General features: G+C 41.6%; 1 protein-coding gene across 11 annotated transcripts; it reads left to right on the top strand.

Moving 5' to 3' along the window:
• Positions 1–1,108: 1,108 nt before the first annotated feature.
• On the top strand, positions 1,109–19,358 carry ZKSCAN5 (zinc finger with KRAB and SCAN domains 5). 11 transcript variants are annotated; one of them, XM_037017751.2, is made up of 7 exons: positions 1,109–1,203; positions 2,369–2,886; positions 6,325–6,463; positions 10,331–10,413; positions 10,686–10,821; positions 14,284–14,892; positions 17,047–19,358. In XM_037017751.2, exons 2-7 carry the CDS (start codon positions 2,473–2,475, stop codon positions 18,171–18,173), a joined length of 2,508 nt encoding a protein of 835 aa, XP_036873646.1. In that variant the 5' UTR covers positions 1,109–1,203; positions 2,369–2,472; the 3' UTR covers positions 18,174–19,358. The 11 variants fall into 11 exon arrangements, with proteins under 11 accessions (XP_036873646.1, XP_073071137.1, XP_036873645.1 ...); XM_073215036.1 differs by having other exon boundaries at positions 1,122–1,203; positions 2,366–2,886; XM_037017750.2 differs by having other exon boundaries at positions 1,136–1,260; positions 2,366–2,886.
• The last annotated feature ends 1,912 nt before the right edge of the window (positions 19,359–21,270 follow it).

Below are 21,270 nucleotides of genomic sequence, written 5' to 3'. Positions count from 1 at the left end.
TTGGATAGGAAAATCTGCTTTATGAGAATGTCAGTTCTCCCTAAGTTAATATTAAAAAATGATGCCTGTTCAGATTTCTTCTAGAACTAGAAAAATTGAATCTAATAGTTAATTTGAAAAAAATAAAGAAGAGTATTTGAAAAACAAACACAATTGGGGGCACTCACCCTAAGAGATATTAAAACCAATTATTAATACCCAATAAATTAAAACAGCATAGTATTATTACATGCATGGACAAATACACCAATGCAAAATAATAGAAAATCTAGAAATAGACCAAAAAACATTTGAGAATTTATTATATGATAAAGACCGTGTCACAAACCAATGGGGTGGGAGTATAAAGACAAGACTTTTTCATAAATGTTAGGACAACTGGATAATGATTTGGAAAAAGATAAAGCTGGATCTATACTACACTACATACACCTAGATAATTTTGAATGAAGCAAAGACTCAATGTTTAAAAGTTTAACTATGCAATGTAAAAGTAAAACTATACAAATACGACCATGAACCGAACATATCGCGGTGTCAACTTAAACCTCTCCAGCTGAAGTTCTGCCTGCAGATATTAAGGAATTTTCCGAATTTCTCCATTCCCATATGGTAGACCCCAGCGCCAGCAAGATATTCTCAAAACCCCATCCCTGATTTGAATGAAATTTCTTCTTGTAAATTAAAAAATAACTGTCCTGGAGTATATCCAAGGATATGTGCTTTCATATCCAATGTGGAGTCGGTGAGCCTCATTTTCGAGACATGTAAGAGAGGCGACCGTAACTCTTGTCCTGCCTGTCCAGCAGCTTTGCAAACGGATATAAAAAATAAATTATTAAGGATGGCATCCCCTTGGCTGGAGTTGCCCTGCACTAACGATTCCCTGGTCTTCCCAGGTACGCAAGTCTTCAGCCCCATTCTTCCTTACCAGGGGGCAATCCACTCCTCCACTCCCGGCCTTCCAGCGGGGCGCCCAAGGATCCGCCTCCCTACCCTCCCGCATCCTGATAGGCCTGTGAGAGCCACGGCCCTATTGGTTGGGGGCGTGGCCCGCGTGGCGCTTCCTGGGAGGTGTAGTCCCGAGAGCCACTAGCTCACGCGACTCGCGGGTTTGACGTACGAGATTTCGCCCCAAGAGCGACCGTTGTGGTTTAGAAGTGGGTGTGTCTGGAGACGGAGTGGGGAGTGGCGAGGATTCAGGTGAAGAAACTGAAAGGTCCAAAATTAGAGACAGGAGGGTTGTGGGCTCGCAGAAAGGTACCGACCTACTTCGACTTGGGGCGCAGAAGTTGGGGGTGAGGGAGCTCAAGTTCCATGGCCAATCAGACATTAATAACTGTTGTCTTAGCAACCACTCGGGACACCTAAGGTCCCGTCCCCTCCCCATTCCAAGGAAAGGGGAGAAGCCCGGCTGTTTAAATGGCTTTGGAGTCGGGTGGGGAAAAGGCCGGCTCTGTTTTTCCCCACACGCGATAGTGACGCAGGACCAACCGCTCGGTGGGTGGAAAAGGCCGGCTTGCAGCAGGTGGTATCCTGGGCCGGCGCCCCATCTCCCCGCCGATTGGCTCACAGCCCTCAGGGGCGGGGCCTTGGGCAGACACCACGTCCCGCTGCGAGGCGAGGACCTCCGGGATTCCTAGAGAGAACTCGGAAGTGCTCTCGGGGGCGGGATTTATGGCTCAACCCTGTTGGACATGCTTATTTCCGGCGAGCAAATGTTGCCAAGTGTCGGCTTCGGTTTTTTCTATGTCAGTAAGAAGAAACCCATCTTTTGAACCTTGGCTGCGGAAGATTAGTGTTCTAGGAGCGCTCCCCGGGACTGGGGCCTGCAGAAAGGGAATGGGCTTTGTGTCCAAATGGGGGTCCTGTCTCTAACCTTGACCGGCCCGGTCCGTGTCTACGGGGTCCCGGGCTGTTCCGAGGAATCCAGGTCCTTATCTGTACTTAACAACCCTGCTTCTCTTCGGGTCCCATGAAATCTCCTGTCGGTCTGTCAAGCCCTTGTGGTTTGAAAGACAGGACCAGGTTCGTTATGTTTTTGCCCCGTGTTCTGACTTAGTTTGACTTAACGTAGAGAGAAGGAGCGGCTGCGCCTGGACTAGTTAGTAAGTCTTGTCCTATTATTTATATGAAATTTAGTGTTCACTAAAATTGTGTTTGGTTAGGCCTGATAGGAGATTTTTATTGCTCTCCTTTATTTTTTAAATGTTGGAAATATTATCTACTGGTAATCGTTTTGTGGGTGGGGGGACAATTGTCTTGTAATCCATATTTTTAAGTAAATATGTCTGTTGAGTGGTCATGTTTAGTATAGGTGACCTCTTTGTCATCTCTTTGCTAATAACGATGCCCATTATATCAGTAGGTTGCCACTAATGAAAGTGCCCTTCAGAAGATATTATAAAGAACAGAAACCAAATTTGATCAAATGTTACTCGGCTAACTTGGAGAACAGCCGTCCGAGTTGGAATGATAATGACAGAATCTGGGGAAGTTATAGACTTAGACCCTCCGGCTGACACTTCAGAAGAGCAAGAAGACCTTTTAATAGTGAAGGTGGAAGAAGAAGACTGCACCTGGATGCAGGAGTACAATCCACCAGTGTTTGAGACTTTTTACCAGCGCTTCAGGGACTTCCAGTACCGTGAGGCAGCAGGCCCTCGGGAGGCACTCAGCCAGCTCCGGGTGCTCTGCTGTGAGTGGCTGAGGCCTGAACTGCACACCAAGGAGCAGATCCTGGAGCTGCTGGTGCTGGAGCAGTTCCTGAGCATCTTGCCGGAAGAGTTCCAGACCTGGGTGAGGGAACATCACCCGGAAAGCGGAGAAGAGGCTGTGGCTGTGGTAGAAAATATACAGAGAGAGCTAGAAGAACGCAGACAACAGGTGAGTGGATGAGGAAACATAGAGCAGTGAGGAAGGAGAGGAAGAGAGTTAAGGAGCTGCTGAGCAGGGTGAGATATCCTTAGCACTTTGGTGCTTCATTCCTATTCTTTTGTTCTCCTGGGATTAGGTACACTGTGGAGATTTCCTGCCACTCCAGCAAAGGGAAGCAGTATCCAGTGTGTTAACTTGGAGAAGACAGTCTGCGATTTTATTTGTTTTTTATATTACTATATTCATTTTTTGAATGACAGGATACAAAATTCCAAAGGCATATAAGGTTGTAATGAAAAGTAAGTTCCCTTTTTCACCCCTTATTCTCAGGCTGCCTAGTGCTCCTCACCAGAGACAACCGCCAGTACATAGTATTTGTATTTTCTCACAGAGATACACTGCATTCTGTATGTATATGAATATGTGCATATGACATGCTTTAAGAAAACAGATGGTTTTAAATCACTGGGCACGTCTTCTCTTGTTTTTTTCTTATATCTAGGTTTGTTCTGTGTCTGCAAGTAGAGTCACCTCACTCTTTAAAACTGCTTTGTGTTCCATGGTTTGGACATTCCATAATTTCACTGCTATTGAAGCCCATTTACCTTGTTTCTTTAGATTGTTTCTGCATTTTACTATAACAAACATTACTGCAGTGAATATCCTTCACATACAGCATTAATTGTAGAATGAATGCTTAGAAGTCAGATTGTTGGCTCAGAGGCCATATGCATTTGTAATTTTGACAGCTGTTCACAGATGGCCATCCATAGATGTTATACCAATTTATATTCCCAGCAGCAATGTATGAGAGAGCTTTTTTGTCCATAGCATGACTTGGTATTATTCAGTATTTGGTATTATGCTAGTTGGAAAGATGCATTACGCTACTCCATTTCTGTGTAGTTGCAATATGCATTTCTCTCATGAGTGAGTTTGACTACAGTACATATTTTAAAGGGCTATGTATATACCCTTTGTGAATTATCTGGTTACATTCTTTACCTGTTAGAAAAGATAAGCACTGTATCTGTTATTTTTTCACTTTGTTGTCTGTCTTTGTTTTTTTGCTTTGCAGAGTTTTCTTGTTTTAATGTAATCAGTTTAAATCTTCTAATTCATGTTTTCTGGGTTTTGTGCCATACTTAGAAGGGCCTTCTCCACTATAGTATTATAAGAAACTTTTCTCATAGTTTATTCTTTTTTTAAAATAAAAATTTTAAATTACACTTTTAAATGATTGATCCACTTGGTGTAGAGTGTTTGGTATGGTCACAACTTAATTTTTTTCCGTAAGTCTACCCAGTTGCCCCAGCAACTTGTATAGTAATCCCTTTTTTCTATCTCCAACTAAAATGCTGCCTTTATTATATACCAAATTTCTGCACATATTCAATCCTTTTATTCTATTTTGTTGATCTTACTGTTTATGAGTACAGTATTTAATTATTTGAGCTCTGTAAAGCATTTTCACTTTTGATAGGGCTACCCTTCCACCTTCCAAATTCCAAATTCCTTTTCAATATTTTCTTTTTTCCTTATGAACTCTGTAATTACTTGTTTAGTTTCCACAACTCCAAAAATTCTGCTGTATTTTTGTTGGTATTGCATTAAATCATACATTATGGAAAATCAATAACTTTAGGTTATGTCTTGTCCTTTTTTACTCACTCTTCTTGTTGCTAGGCTCACAGTCTTCTTAAACTTTAATTTTTTATTATAACAAAGAAACAAAAAACAAAGAACCTTAGGTCTACAAGAATTTGAAGCTAGTCAGAGAATTTCCTTTGTTCTTTAGAGCCCTTGGACTTCAGTGTGTGACACCAGTCTCATAATTCTTCACCTGCGGGTCAGGGGTTCTTCAACATTCCAGAACTTCCTTGGGCTCTTCATCTGGTTTAGCTGCCTCCATGAGGCAAGTGGGCAGCAGAGGGAATTTCTACTGACTGGTGGCCAGACCCTGCAGCTGGACAGAATGATCGTCCTGCAGAGGGGAATGTTTGGACCCGTATTGTTTCTGTCAGGACAGAAAACAAAGTTTCATGGTGACATATAGTCATTCCTTTTTTAAACCTAATGTGGGACATTAATGGGCAGACTTTTAATATTTTATAGTAATAAACATTCAAAAGCAGACTTTAAAACAAAGCATTTGTAAAAAAGAGGTTTATAGCAGATAATACATATTTACCTTTCTTTTTGTAACATGCAGCTCATCTTTGGAAGGGACACAGAAAAATCACTTCATAGTGGTAGTCAGGGATTTGAAACCCCATCGAGGGGATTTTTCCAAGGGCTCCACAGCTCAGTCTGTTCGCCTTTCTCTCTGCCTTCTGTATCCCTGACCTTATTCCTTACTTTATCTCCAAGGGAGTTCCTGTCTCCAGTGAGCCTTTTCCCAGGTTTTATCCTTTGCCCTCTTCTTGGTTTCTCTGCCCTAGTCTCAGGACCTCAAGGGCAGCTTTGTTTCTTTGGTGTCCAGGTGCCCTTTGACATACTCGGCATCATCTAATGCTTGGTCTGAGTAGATCCACAAGGACACACAAACTTCCACACAGAGTGATGTTTTCCGTGACTGTTTTGCAGCTGCCTCTTGAAGTAATTCCTATACCACATTTACCAGTACTAGGAAGGTTAAAATTTAAAGTGCTTTGAAACATGAGGGGGCGGGGGACTGGCATCTCTTCCTCTATGCAGGATCTATGCAGGATCTTACTACCTGCTAGGAGGCCACTGAGCTGCTTCCTTCCAGAAAAGGCAGATTCTAGAGACTGGCTGTGGCAGAATAATTCTGTGTATCCTAAGGTTTGAGCAACAGCCAAGAATAGAAAGGTGGAGGACTGTAGCATGCCAGACATGAGCTAGCTCTGGTCTTGGTGTTGGGTCTCCTACCTGAACCTGGTATGCTAGAGAACCAAGTGTGGCTTCCTGACTCTGGACCTTTCCAACCTTCCTTCTGACCTCTGTCCCCATTTACTAAACGCGACCCACACTGGCTTGCTTATAGTTCCTTGACTACCAAACACCTGCTTTCTGCCTGAGGGTCTTTGCTTATGTTGTTCTCTGTACCCGAGATACTTCTCACTTTTCTCCTGGCTGGCTTCTTTCATCCCTTAGGTGTTTACTTAAGCAACAGTTCCTCAGAAAGGCCCTCCTCGGCCACCCAGTCTAAAGCACGTCTCTTGTTCTGTTTCATGACACCACTTTTATTCTCCTAACGTGTAATGCAGTTTGTAATTATGTACTTACTTATGTGTTGATATGTTTAATGGGCATAGTCCAGCTAGATGTATGCAGTGTTTATTAAGCTACTGTATAATCAGGACCTGGATCACTGTAGACACATTAAATATTTGGCAAGGAATGAATGAAAGAACAATGTGAATTTACTGGATTCTTTCATTGCCCTCTCTGTAATGTGCTGATTGGTGTGGTTGTGGTTGTTAGATCGTGGTGTGTCCTGAAGTGCTTCCTCAGAAGATGGTGCCACCTGGAACTGTGCAAGAGTCCTTCGGTCACCAGCTCCTGCCTGTGGATCCCCAGCCTGAACAAGAGCCACAGAAGCCTCATCTTCTCGAGGAAAATGGTGAGGATCTGTGACTCAGTGGAACAGATGTGGCTTGTGGGAAAGTGGCATCTGTGAGAGCGAGGCCTCAGCTGGGCAACCTCTGTGAAGTCAGCAGGATCTGGAGCTTGGGAAGGGTTGGGGACCCAGAAATGAGTCCCCGGAGAGGTCAGCTGTAGGGTGGCTGGAACTACTGCAGATGATGACAAAGTGTAGGTGCTGTCAGAATATCTACAGGAGTCTTTTACTCAAGCATCGTAATTGTTCTGTAGTAGTTCTCCAACTCTTCCTCATAGGTTTTACTGTCTTAATGCTTATGTAAAAAAAGCTCTCCAGTCCTTCATGACTAGAGCATTTGTTCTCTCCTTGTTAACCTGTGTTAGATATATCAAGGAAGAAAAATGAACGTCTGAGTATCTTATTTATGATGACATGTGTCCATAAGTCTGCAATCCCTAATCAGAAGGTTTTGCTGTCAGATTTTAGAATTTACAAGTTTTCAGATTTATTAAGGAAATGTGACTTATATACTGTATATTACAATACCAACAGGATTTGAGGTGGTATCCCAAAATTACACATCTTAATATTGCAGCAATGAAATGTATACATATTTACAGTAAGTGGATGAAATAAAAACTTTAAATAGCTTCTTCTCAGTTCTGGTCAGGTTTTGCTGTCAGATTAATGTGTTTGGTGATAAGATAACTTAGTGAAAATAGGCCTTTTGCATTTCAGAATCCGGATAAAGAATTTCGAACCCGTATTTCCTGCTTGGCCCCAGGCTTTCTCCTGGAGTCCCCTTAGTGCTCAGGTCTCCCACTTGACATGCCGAGGCTCTGCCCTAGCTTTCCTTTCGCTGTGATCATAAAAGTATTTATAACGGGTCAGGAACTGTTCAGAGTGCTTCACCTGTGTGAGCCCTCAGGGTACTGGGAAAAGTAGTCTTCACTGTTCACCAGCTGGGGCCAGTGGATCCTTTTTGTTCTCTCAAGTATTTTTAAGTCATTTTATGAGTAATTTACAGAAACACCAAAGGTTAATGAAAAACAATTTTGAAAGAAAATTTAATAAGAATTAAACCTCTTAGTATCAAGTACATTTTGATAATACAAACATCATAAAAAATGAAAGAAAACTATTACACAGTATTGTCCCTTTAGCATAATGAGTGCCATTCTTTTAGCCAAATGGGATGGCCCAGAATCAAGTTGGAAATACTGTGTGATAAAGTCCTCCCTGTGGAATGACTCACTGGATGAGAATGTTGTATTTCCTTTTCGAAATGAGAAATAGAGTGGTTATCACTGATTTGTTTGAGAAGGTTCATCTGGAACAGCCCCCTGTGTGGACTCATCCTAAGATCTCCTTTACCCTTTCAGTTTCTTCATTTTCCTTAGAGCTCACTGCTCTCTGTGTTTCCTTGTTCACCTAAGAACAGCAAAACATCTTCCACTGCAGATTTTCATTCCTGTCAATATGGGTGGAAAATGAAAAATTCCAAATTCTCAACTGTGTTCAGTGAAAGCTAAAAGTAGATGTTGACAGTCTTATTTCCTCTTGAAGATGAAGCAGAACCCTGGGCAATGCATTCAATTTCAATACCTTGAGAATAGTAAAGAATAATGGTTTATTTCATGGTTGTATGGTCCTAAATATTTACTTCATTTTCCCATTTTCTTATTATTTCAGTCTTTTTTGTTATTGTTGGGAGTAATGAATGACTAGTGATTAGTAAAAATGAAATAATTCTGAGGGTGGTAAAGTGGAAACAATGTTCATGATCTAGGAAAAATAAGATCACTCAGATCCCAAAATGTATCCTAGATTTGTACAAGGGTTCAATGGATCCATGTAGAAATTACAAGATAGAATGAGTTTTGGTCTATTTCTTAACAATACTAAAATAAATTTTCTTTTTGTTCTGCAGAAGAACTGTAGAAGAATGAATAAAAATATGTAATAAAAGAAATAAAGCTCGTGTAATTCCAGTCTTTAAAAATAGTTTAAACTGTTTAAAAAAACTCCAAATAAGTAAAGCCTAAAATTGTGTCTAATAGACTTAGTTGGAATACTGAGGGTTAATGTTCACACTAACCCAATGAAAGAGGTATTCTAGTTATCCTCATCTTCTGAGGCCTAGAAAGGGGAAGTGATTTGTTCAAGGTCATGAAGCTGTTTGGTGAAAGAGCTGAGATTTTGACCCAAGCAGCCCACTCTAAATCTACACTTTTACCCCATTCCGGGCCCTCTTGACTTTGCTTTACCACCACGCTCTCCAAGTGCAGAATCCTGTCCTTAAATCACCGTCTTCTTCCCACTGACTTGCAGAGTCTCCCATGAGCACGCTCTTCTGTTCATGTGTTCCTGGTGCTGCTTCTCTTCTCTGTCCTGTTAGCTAGACCCCAGCCAGTTTCTTCATTCCAACAGAATGACTGGGTTTTTGTTTTTGTTTTATCTTGGTTTTGTTTTTGTTTTACACACTGCTTTTCTCCAGCCTTTGGTAGCACTGAGGGATGGTTTTCTGTCTCAGGGACTAATTTGAGCTTCAGAGGGGCAAAGTCATTTACTTAAAGCCTAAAGAAACAATGGGTTTCATGGGCACCTCAAAAATAAGTGAATTATTTGGGATGTAATTATTAGAATTACTCTAATCATAATCGGAGTATAGTCTATACTGTAATTAGTGTTTGGGTATAGACTACATTCACCCCTTTCTTCAAGCCCCTCTCTTCAAGCCCTTGACTCTTAGTTATACTCCTGGTTTCAAATCTGTCTTCTGTTTTTGGCTTTCATCTCCAACCATTATCTCCTTTTTGTGTTGTTGCTCAGTACTTCCTAGTCCTTGGATGCAAACAAGCTGCATATGCACGTAACATCTCCAGGACTGGGGAAACTATAGCCAGGTCTAATCCTTTGGATTGAAGGTTAGTACCAGGTCTGGGCACACATAGACAGTGGGATCCAGATGCACCATGAATCTTGGACAAAGAACAGCAAAGGTTGCAGCAGAGGGTTAGATGGTCACCAGCATCTAGAAATCAGGCCCTCTGGGTATTGCACATATAACTCACTCTGCTTTGAAGCACCCTCATCCCTGCCCCACCCCACTCCTACATCCCAGAGCTACCTCCTAGGAAAGGCTTTCCCGATGCTCCTGCCCCCACTCTCCACTCTGTAGGTGCCCCTGCCTCTGTGTTCCCATGGGAACTTGGGTAAACCTCAAGTATAGTACTCTTTATCCTGAGCTGGAAGGAAGTAAGGCTTGCATGGCTGCCCCAGCCATTAGATAGTGAATTTCTGGAAAGCTAGCACTGTTTTATCTGCCTATTCTTACAACACTCAGAGTGCACTTAATACATACTCGTTGGCTGACTATAAACCAACCATAGTGACTCCCTGAAGGGAGAGAATGTGGACTAAGGCCTTGCTAATCAAAGTGTGGTCCAGGGAACAGCATCACCTCAGAGCTTCTTAGAAATGCAAAATATGGGGGCCATCCCAGGACTGCTGAGCCTGATCTGCCCTCTACCAAGACCAAAGCCCGGGCTTTGGGAAGTGCTGATTCAGCCTCATGGAAGTTGGGAGAGGTGTGGTTCTCTGAGATGACTAGATTTGATCGTGGCAGAGCAGGGTGCATCCTGTACAGGGGAATGGCACAGTCTGAGGTTGGCAGCAGGGATTAGCTTGACCAAAGTAAGGAGTCTAGTTTGGGGGGAAGGGTGAGTCTAGGGTAGGTGTGGGGGAGGCCAGAAGGTAGAGGGTCTTGGGAGCCAAGCATTAGAATTTGGCCTTGATGCAGCAGGACACCATTTTGAACTGTTGAGCAAAAGCAGAATATGATGGCAGTGGAAACTGGGCACTGATGCCTCTTTTTCTCCCCCTCAGCCCTCCCTACTCTCCAAGTTCCTTCTCTTCCATTGAAGGATAGCCAGGAGCTGACAGCCTCCCTTCTCTCAGCTGGGTCCCAGGTGAGCTGGCATCCCTGTGCCCACAGTGAGGACCCCTGTCTGTTCTGGGACAAGTAACCACCTTAACCTTGAGTCTTTATCAGGAGGTCCGTCTCTTTAAGTGAAATCTGGGCCCATTGTGGGTTGTATTTACCTGTCTTGGGTTCTACCCAGTACTCCCTTGTCCATTTTGAGGCAGAGTCCCTCCCACTATATGTTTCCCTAATGCTTTCAGTTCTTCCCCTCCAAATTTGAACACAAGGAGTGGGAATTTAGTGGAGATCTCATTTCAGAAGTTGATGAAAATTGAAGATGTGGCTGATGTGGCTGTATCCTTCATCCTGGAGGAATGGGAACATTTGGACCAGCCCCAGAAGTCCCTCTATAGGGATGACAGAAAGGAGAATTATGGGAGTATTACCTCCATGGGTAAGAATTATTTCATCTGCATGGATTAGCACATCTTAATTTCTTTATTTTATAAAGAATATTTCTAGCACATTCTGTAAAAAGCATGTGTTTTAATTGCTGTGACTTACCGTTTTTTCTTCTCTTCTCCCCCCCAACCCCTTTTCAGCTTGTTCTGATTATTTCCTTCATAATAAGGGTATAATTGAAGACTGATAATTTTTCGGGGGTAGTATTTACCATCCAGCAAATGTTATCTCTTTAAAATAAAAGAGCTTAAAATCAAAGGGTTTGGATTCTAGCAAGTTTGTAGTAGTTAGTGTACCTTCTTCCTTGACAAATTAAATACCTGTTAACTGAATAATTCTCATTTGTAAAACCTTCTCAGACATAGCTGAATAACTGCTTTTTATAGTTGTTACTACAACATCTCCATAGCGTGCATTTTTTCCTCCTCTTCTGATGCGTGGCCAGTTGTTCATTACTATTCTCAGATCATTGTTACCTATTTTATGATGTTCCCCTTGGCATCTACATTTTACATACCATATCCTTTCTTGAATTTTGTGCCCCAAGTGAGATTTTGAACATATTTGTAACTAAGGAAATGATTGTGGAAACTAATATTTGGTTGTGTTGCTTGGAGCAATTATAAAAATCTTAGCATATTGGAAACATTTTGAAGCTTACCTTTTTAGTTTCTTTTGAATGGATTCTTCTAGAAGAACCACTGTATATCAAGCATACTAATAGAGTTTATAGGATATACATATATAATGCCAAATTCCTTTTGAAAAGCATTATACCAGTTTACTTATCTAAGGGTTTTAGTTCACACACAGGCTTTTATTTAAAAAGTAAAATTGACTCCTACTCTTTAAACTTTTCCATTTCTTTTGTTACTATTGATACAGATTTATATTTCCTTTTCTTTGATTTATTTGTACATGCCCTCTCTGCTTGTTTATCCACTGGGATCTTAGTGGTGGTCTTTCAGCCAAGGAATTATTTTTATAGTATAAACATTATCTTGTTTAATGCTAATTTTTTCATTCTCATCCTTTTAACTTAATTTCAAATTAATTTCTCACTTGTCTTATTTGAGTCTTTAGAAATGTTTTATCTTTTTCAATGACTTTATAAGCATTTAATGGGTTTCAGAGTTTCAGAACTTGACCCAGTTCTTTTCTATGCCATTCTTCAAGCAGTTTTAAATTCATACTTTGATTTTTTTTTCTCATTACCCAGCTCTTCATTATAACATCTTTACAACTTCAGTGTACTTTTCTATTTCAGTGGTTTCTACCTCCTTAACTTCTCTGAGAAGACCACATTAGGTTATTTTCATGTCTGTGGGTTCCTAACAGCATCAGAAAAGGTCAAGATTTTTAAAGTATCTATAGATTTAAAAAAATTCATAAATGAACATTGGAGACCACCATTTCAGTGGAGTAGCTGGAATGTTGGGGAAATAGAGACAGTTTCTTTGAACATTGCAAAGGGGAGGAAAAGGAGGAAGCTTTTGTAGGTAAACATTCAAGAATATTGTCTGGGAAGGGGAAGAGATGGAGGGCTGAGCACTGAAAGAGCACATGGTTTAGGTGTGATGAGTCTTCTGTGTTCTCTCTTTTAGTGGAAGAAGTTTTTTTTTTTTTAATTTATTAAGGTATTATTGATACACACTTATGAAGGTTTCACATGAAAAAACAATGTGGTTACTACATTTACCCATATTATTAAGTCCCCACCCATACCCCAATGCAGTCACTGTGCATCAGTGCAGCAAGATGAGGTCAAGAAGTTTTAAGCATACTTATATGCTGCTGGAACTAGTAGATAGGGCATTTTAAATGTTGGAACAAGAAAGAACAGATAGTTGATGTAGGGAGGTCCCTGGAAAATAGGATGGTGTAGTGAGCTCCAGGGTCCAGGAGGAAGGATTGACCTGGGCTAGGAAGAGAGACAGCTCTGCCATTGTGAGACGGGAGGGGATGAAGGCCGAAGGCTGCAGCAGGTGTGCTGTTGTGGCTGTAGGATATTCAAGGACTTCTTGACTGGATAATAGTTTTGACATTCCCTGAAATAGGAGACAAAGTCACCTGTTCAGAGTGAGTAGGTGTGGTGTAGAAATTTGAATGCAGTGGAGAATTTTGGTTTTAGAAGGGTCATTCATACATATAGTAAAAAGTATTCAAATAATGTAAATGGGTATAAAGTGAAAAGCGAGTCACCTCCTGTATTCCTTGGTGTCCTGGTCTCCCTCTCAGGAGAAATGACTGCTACCAGTTTCTTGACTGTATCTCTGTATTTACAAGTCTGTGCAAAAGCGATAGCACATCATACACACTGATCTGCTTTTAAATACAGTGATATACATTGGAGATCATGGTGGAGGCATTTTGATGTAGCCACAGACAAAAATGAATGGGGAAAGGGGCTAACCTTAGAAACAGAATACCAGACAGGCTCCAGTGAGGTTTTTCTCTTTCATTCACATCTCCTTATGCTCGCATGTTTTGTTCTTGTTAGAATTCCCTCCCAATTAATAAGTTGAACAAGCTCATGGCTTTCTTTTTCCGGGGGTGAATTTGAAAATAATCAGATCAGCCCAGATAACCTCTTTGGGGCTCTTAACAACCGTTCTTTTCCAGAGAAGGCACTTGTGCAAGGTGTTATGCCAGCTGGCTTACAGATTTGCTTTTTCCCTCTTTTCCTGTCCATTCTCCATGAACATGACAAGCTCACTCTTGATCCTCCTGGTTTCTTTGTATGTTTGACAGAACTGTGCTCCTTGCTCAATGCTATGCCCAGCTGCTGGGTAATGCATTGCCTGTTTTTTGTTAACTACTGAAGACTTCTCTGCAAACCATATTAAATGTCAGGTTTGGAGTAAAATATGTGTTGCTGTTCCAGTTACAGAGGGAACCACTTTCAGTCTCCTACACATCTATATTCATCAGTGATTATTGAGTGTTAAACTAACTCTTGACAGTAGTAGGTTTTTCTCTGGGTATAGAAAGAATGCTCTTTTCTCATTTGACCAATTCATACCTAACTGAGATTCTTTGCGGACTGAAAAAGCTAGAAAGATCATCTGTCTTCTCCAAGCTATGAATAAACAGTAAGAGGAAGGTGAAGACTGGGTTAGCTGCATAACCCAATATCAAATTTTATTAAGAATATTTAATATTGCACAGGTATTCACAGTTACTGTTTGTAAGTACCATACCAAAAGGATATCACCTTCATTAAGGAGAGCGACTGCTCTCCCAGTTTCATCCCTTTGAACCATTCTTGCCAGCTTTTCCTTCCCTAATCTCTCCCAACTTCCTGCTTAAAAATTCTTTATCCCATCCCTGTATTTTTGCAAATGACTTTACAAAGTTGTGCATTGCTAGCACATGCTGGTTTAATTACTCTATATCCCTGTTACTGTCTCTCTTCTAATGCAGGGACTAGCTCATTTTCTTCCTATTATTTCAGATTATGAGCCCAGGGATGACAATATGGACCTCATAGTAAAGCAGATTTCCGATGAAGCTGAACCCCACTGGATGACATCAGGAAGTGCTGAAAGAAATGTTCCCCAGAGTCAAGAGTTTGGAAAAGGTGGTGACCTCCACAGCATGGCAGAAAGGTGGCAGGTAAACCCCACTGTGGGGAAGTCAAGGCAGAGCCCTGCCCTGAAAAGAGACCCAGGTGCCATCAGAGATGTGAATCGGAAGCAGAACACAAATGGTGAGAGAGGTCACAAATGTAATGATTGTGGTAAAATTTTCCTTCAAGCCTCAAACTTCATTCAGCACCGACGAATCCACACTGGAGAAAAACCATTTAAGTGTGGCGAGTGTGGGAAAAGCTATAACCAGCGCGTGCACCTAACTCAGCACCAGCGAGTGCACACCGGCGAGAAGCCCTATAAGTGTCAGGTGTGTGGGAAGGCCTTCCGTGTGAGCTCCCACCTGGTCCAGCACCACAGCGTGCACAGCGGGGAGAGGCCCTACGGGTGTACCGAGTGTGGGAAGAGCTTTGGGCGGCACTCCCATCTGATTGAGCACCTGAAGCGCCACTTCCGAGAGAAATCCCAAAGATGTACGTGTCGGGTTTGTAATTGGAGAATAATTGGACACAAAAATGTTTCACAGGCTTAGAACCACAGACAGCTAGATGGGCTGGGAGCAGTAGGAAGGGGCAAAGATTACAGTCTGTTTTATTATTTGTACTTTAGTTGTCAAATGAGCAGGCAAAACCCAATGCCCTCTCCACCATCCCCACAACTTACCTTTCCCCAGAGGTGCCTGCTTTCAGCCCTCTTACCTGTTTCTTTGGGTAATTCTATATTTTAAAATAATACTGCTGTTGCTTGACTCACCAATTTTTGACATTATCTGTTGCTTTTCTGTTGTAGTGAGGATTTTGGCGCTCTTAAATGCTTCTTTCCCTCTTCCCAATTCAGCAGTTTCACTGATTTTATTTTAAAGTGATAAAACAGTAATAGTATAAGAAGTTTGGAAGAAAGAAAGTGGAAGAAAAAAAATAACCCATAATCTTACCATTCTAACTAATAGAGCTATTATTGTTCAGTGTCTTTCCATCTTTTTTGCCATAAACCTATTTTTATATAGGTGTGCTCATAGGGTACAGTTCAGTATTAGACCTACCCATTTCTGGTGTTTCTTGCCCTGCTATTTGTTATTTTTTAGAGCCCATCACTGTGTGGAGACATCAGAATTTACTCAGCTGTTCCTCAGTTGAACTTATAATTTTTCTCTTTGGTCCTCATAATTGTGCCTATGCCTCTTTTTTATATTTAGGATCACTTCCTTATAATAGATGCCCCAGAAATGGGATCAATGGATGACAGGCCAAAGACATTTTTATGGCTTTTGCTATGTATTGCCACATTGCTTTTTAAAACAGTCATACCATCTATGAGAGCATCAGCTTTACTAAATTTCTTCCAGGGTTGTTACAAAATTTTTAACAAATCAAGTAAGGAGAAGAGAATTCTTTGCTGTATCCATTTTCATTAATTTGGTTGTAAGATTGAGCAGTTTTCCCATTTATTTTTTCTTATCTGTTCAAGTGATATTAAGCTTATACAACAATGTGATCACCGTAAACTGCTGTGAACTTAAAGGCTCTTATTGATATTCTTCTGATTAGAACTGGCCAAAATGTTTATTTTTAATTATGCCTTTGATGTGCCCAAGACCAACCACTTGTCACTCGCAGCAACTATCACTGCCCACTGTCCCCTCTTCCATCACAGAATAGACATTTATGAAGTACACGGCATCTTTGAAATTCTGGGTTCAACTGAGCTGTATTCCTCAGCCAGTCTCCTCCATTTCTGCTTTGTGGTGGCTTCACAAGAGAAATCCATCTATCAGAAATCCAACTCTGGAAAGCAGTTGCTTTAAAATAGTGTCTTTTCTGTCTTCCCTGCAGTTGTTTTTATGACTGTTTCCCTGGTTAACACTCACTCACCAACCCCCATTTTTGTTGACCAAAGGATACATTGTCTGCCCTCCAGCCGTATTTATTGAGTGCCTCTGGTGCTGGGTTCTTGGGATCTGGCCATAAAAAGAACATATACAGTTCTGCCCGCATGGGCTGATGGTCTGTGGGAATGGTAGATATTAAAGGTGGAGGCTATCCCCAAAGGAGAAGTATTGGGTGCTGTGGAAGGGAAACAAGCTTGAATGTCTGCTAAGGACAAAGAGAGCAGAGATTGATCAGTCGCCTACCCTCTTGACAATATCTTTCACTGCCTCACTTCTCTTTTTTCCCCAGCTCTTAATAATCAGGTAGTCTTCTGACTCCATATCCTCTTCATAATCCTTTACTTCCCATCCTCCACTTTCTGTCTGTTCTCACCATCTAGCTCTGTGTACTTTTGTCTCCTCCTATCTCCTCCTGACTGCTTAACTCATGTTGTGGTAGTGGTCCCACCGACATTTCCCACCTCCTCTACATATCTGAGTTCCTCTCCTCCCTTTGAAATCAAGTGTTGTACTAGCACTATGACTGCCCACCCTCAGCCCTCTGCACCTCTTCTAAGGAAGTCTTTTGTCTGTCTGGTGCCTCTTCTGTCTTGTTGGCATCGAGTGCATGCAAGTGTCCGCCTTTGTTACTTTAGCACTGTATGTCATCATTTCATCTGATTATCTTCTTTTTCCTGACAGTTTATTTTAATTCTGTTAAAGAATTGATGACATCTGTGTTTCCTCTTTACTTTTTCAGGCAGTGACAAAAGAAGTAAGAATACAAAATTGAATGTTAAGAAGAAAATTCCAGAGTTTTCAGAAGCAGACATGGAACTATCAGGAAGAATCCAAAGAAATGTTTCTCAAGTTCAGGATTTTGGAGAAGGTCCTCAACACCAAGGCATGTTGGACAGGAAGCAGGGAGTTCCCATGAAAGAGATACTCGGACAACCCTCTTCCAAGAGGATCAGTTTTAACGAAGTCACCTGTGTCCACAAAAAATCCTCCACAGGAGAGAGACCACATAAATGTAATGAGTGTGGGAAAAGCTTTATTCAGAGTGCACATCTCATTCAACATCAGCGAATACACACTGGGGAGAAGCCGTTTAGGTGTGAGGAATGTGGGAAAAGCTATAATCAACGTGTTCACTTAACTCAGCATCAGCGAGTCCACACTGGCGAGAAACCCTATACCTGTCATTTATGTGGGAAAGCGTTTAGAGTGAGGTCCCATCTGGTTCAACATCAGAGTGTGCACAGTGGAGAAAGGCCCTTCAAGTGTAATGAGTGTGGGAAAGGCTTTGGGAGGCGGTCACACCTTGCTGGGCATCTGAGACTCCACTCTAGAGAGAAATCACATCAGTGCCATGAGTGTGGAGAAATCTTTTTTCAGTATGTCAGCCTCATTGAGCACCAGGTGCTCCACGTGGGTCAGAAAAATGACAAAAATGGAATTTGTGAGGAAGCATATAGTTGGAACTTAACAGTGATTGAAGATAAGAAGATTGAGCTACAAGAGCAGCCTTATAAGTGTGATATATGTGGCAAAGCCTTTAGTTTCAGTTCTGACCTTACTCAGCATTATAGAACTCATACAGCAGAGAAGACGCATAAGTGTGATACCTGTAGAGAAAATGTTGGCCAGTGTTCCCACATTAAACAGCATCAGAAAGCCTATTCCAACGTGAAGTCCCATCAGTGTAATGAATGTGGCAGAGGCTTCACTCTGAAGTCACATCTTAGTCAACATCAGAGAATCCACACTGGTGAGAAACCCTATCAGTGTAAAGAATGTGGCATGAGTTTCACTTGGAGTTGTAGCCTCTTTAAACATCTGAGGAGTCATGAGAGGACAGATCCCATAAACACCTTGAGTGTATAGATGTTTCCATTGAGGAACAGCTCCTACTCAGTTTTAGAGAAGCCTCCCTGGAGAGAAACCCTACTCCTACAATGAATATGATAACAATGGTAAGCATTTTCTCCAACTTAACCATCAACTCTACAGATGCACCAAACTCTTATCAGTTAGAACTTAGGAACACTGGAGAATCCACAATAAATACTCATTTGCTTTTTCCCACTGTTGTTGGCACCTTCACAATTGGGAAGCCAGATGAGAGTGAACCTAGGATATGGGGGATGAAGGAAAAGTCTTCAGGTGGTACTCTTCATTTGAATCTCAACATTGATGCTGGGAAAGCCTTGTGAATACAGTAGAAATAAACTTTATTTGTAGTTTCTGTCTTGTTTGACAGCTTATCTATTCAGGGAAGAACACAGTGAAAGAAAAAACTTCAGCATGATACCTGTTTTGGTACCTCAGCAATGAACCTTTTCTAGAAATGATTATCCCAGCCACTAGAATGCTCCAGTCATTGTGCTATCTTGAGTATTAAACACTTTGAAAAGAAATTGACTTAAGGAATGTATATTTGGGCAAAATTGGGGTTCAGAGGCTGGATGGTATGTGTTCCTGCAGCCTTATTCAGTCTACAGCTTCTCTGTGAAATGGATTCTGCCTATTGTTTTGCTTCTACTAGCATCATGGGTAGCTGAGAGAAACAGGAGTTAAATCTGTAAGTTCAGGAGAAACTGTTGGTCAGTCACATCTGAAGGAGAAAGAAAGGGACCTTCGGGGAATAGAAAAGAGAAGTCAGACCAAACTGGGCTGGTGCCTGTTCTCTTAGCACAAAAATTAGGGCAGCCATGCCCATGGAAGGAACTGGGTCAGGTTGAATTAAGAATCTGGATTCAAGCAGTATTTGTCCCAGCTCCCGGTTGCCGTGGAGACAGACCTCCTCCACCGGATAGTTGCATGTAGAATAGTATCAGTTTGAGTTGCAGTTGGATTTGAAAGTGAACTGTAAACAGGAGCAGAAAGGTATATGGTCTGGGTAGCCCTGCCTTGTGGGAAGGTCTGGGTAGGAGTTTGTGGAGGAAAGATGACAAGACTGAGTAGAGGGTTAAATTGAGCTGTTTGCTGGAGAGGGAGAGTGTGCTTCCGGCACTGCTAAAGTCCTGCTTCTGCTGACTGCCCAACTTACAAATAAATGCCCATTAAGTACTTGTTGACTGTATGTATGTCTTTTATAGTGGTGCCCTGCCTAGATCCCCTTTACCAAGCTGGCACATTCATCCCTCAGCTGCTCTGAGTTCTGGCTGAGAAGTACAGCTCTGCCCCCTCCCTAGAAACTCTGGGGAATTGTCCTCTGGTGATGTGAGCTGCCTCAGCCAGGAGTTATCTGCCCAGTCCACCCCTGCAGCCATTGACTAATACGGGGGTACAAAAGGCTGATGCCTCAATGGGGGAGAGAAACTGGTGCAAATTCTGCTCCAGAATCATCCCTTTGTGGATCAGGCCAAGGCTAGACTTTTCTGAGACTACATCCATGCTCAGCCCTTGCCTTTCTCTATCCTGTTTCATTCCTTCCTGTCATTTTTCCTGAAGAGCACACCCTCAACAAGTCACATGGTCCTGAATCCTTGTCTCAGGCTCTGCTTTAGGGAGCCTGATCGAAGACATTTGGTTTCATGAGTGGCCCTGGGATGCTGACTGTAAGAATAGATTGTGGAGTTGGTTGCTCACCATGCAGCAGTAAGGACCCTGTCCTGATGGGCAGAGTGTTGGTAGTCCCAGTTATGTATGTGGTGGCTGTCCAGTTGTGAGACACTCACTGTGGTAAACTGGGATGGGATACAGGTGCAGAGGGATGTACTGATTTGTGTGAGTTTGAAGGGGGGGGTATGAAATAAATACCAAGATTATGGAATTGGGTGGTTCTTATTGAAAGCAAATGATTGTTTGAAGAGAGAAATGACACACTCAGGACAGATAACAACTTATTTCAAAGTGTGAGTGTCTGAGGGCCTCTTTGGTAGCATTTAAGCAGACTTGTTTCCTGCAAACAATCACAGAGTTAAAGGTTAAGTGTAGGCCTTAACTGAGAGTGACAATTTCAGTAAAGCCTGGTGTTAATGTTTATTGAGCACTGACTATGTTCTAAACATTACGGTAAGTGCTTTATGTAGGTCATCATACTTAATCTTCACAACATTATGAGGTGGTTTCATTTAGCACCATCATTTTATAGTTGGGAAAAACTGTGGTTCAGAACAATTAATTCACTTGCCCAAAGTCACAGAGCCAATATATGGCAGAACTAGCATTTGAACCCAGACCACTCTGCTTTCCCAAAGCTAAGTTCTTAAGCAATAAACTATACCATGTCTTATGCACATGATACCCAATGTACCGTCATTAAACTTAATTGATTTTTTTGACTTTATGATTTTGTGAAAGCAATATGCATTTGGTAGAAACTACTTTGAATTTTGAATTTCCGTTTTTTCCTGGGTGAGTGATACTTGGTGAGATTCTTCCTCATGATGCTGGGCAGTGGCAGTGAGCCACGGGATCACGAGGGTAAGCAAGCAATACACTGACAATCATTCTTTCCCATACAACCATTCTGCTTTTCATTTTCAGTGCAGTATTCAATAAAATTACATGAGCTGTTCAACACTTTATTATAAGATAGGCTTTGTGTTTGATGATTTTGTCCAACTGTAGGCTAATGTGAGTGTTAAGAGCATGTTTAAGGTAGGCTAGCATCAGCTGTAATGTTCAGTAGATTAGTTGTATTAAATGCATTTTTTATTTAAATGATATTTTCAACTTATGATTGGTGTATCAGGACATAACTCCATTGTAAGTTGAGGAAGATCTGTATTATTAACCATCAAACATTACAAAGTGGTGAAACTCTGTTTTTGTCATCTGTGTGGAAAACAGTTTGATCCAAGTTATGATAAAATAGTACAATTACAGAATCTTAAAATGTCATGGCTCCCATGGGATCATCAAACCCAGCATTCCACTCAGTGGAGGCATTCCCATTAATTCTTAGGCATGTACACATAACAGATGTTTAATAGCTATTTGAAGAAAACATTTCCTGGCAACAAGCTTATCCAGT

The sequence above is a fragment of the Manis javanica genome, chromosome 10 (genome assembly GCF_040802235.1).
Source record: "Manis javanica isolate MJ-LG chromosome 10, MJ_LKY, whole genome shotgun sequence".
In the NCBI taxonomy this organism is placed as follows: Eukaryota; Metazoa; Chordata; class Mammalia; order Pholidota; family Manidae; genus Manis; species Manis javanica.
Note: the sequence above shows the minus strand (reverse complement) of the source record. Positions and strands in the feature narration are given on the sequence as shown.

Bases quoted from the DNA above. Each gene is read 5' to 3' on its own strand.
- ZKSCAN5 (XM_037017751.2), top strand. From the start codon at position 2,473: ATGATAATGACAGAATCTGGGGAAGTTATAGACTTAGACCCTCCGGCT. The intron at 10,414-10,685 runs GTGAGCTGGCAT...ATCTCATTTCAG, and splicing joins TTCTCTCAGCTGGGTCCCAG to AAGTTGATGAAAATTGAAGA. The intron at 14,893-17,046 runs GTACGTGTCGGG...TTACTTTTTCAG, and splicing joins CCGAGAGAAATCCCAAAGAT to GCAGTGACAAAAGAAGTAAG.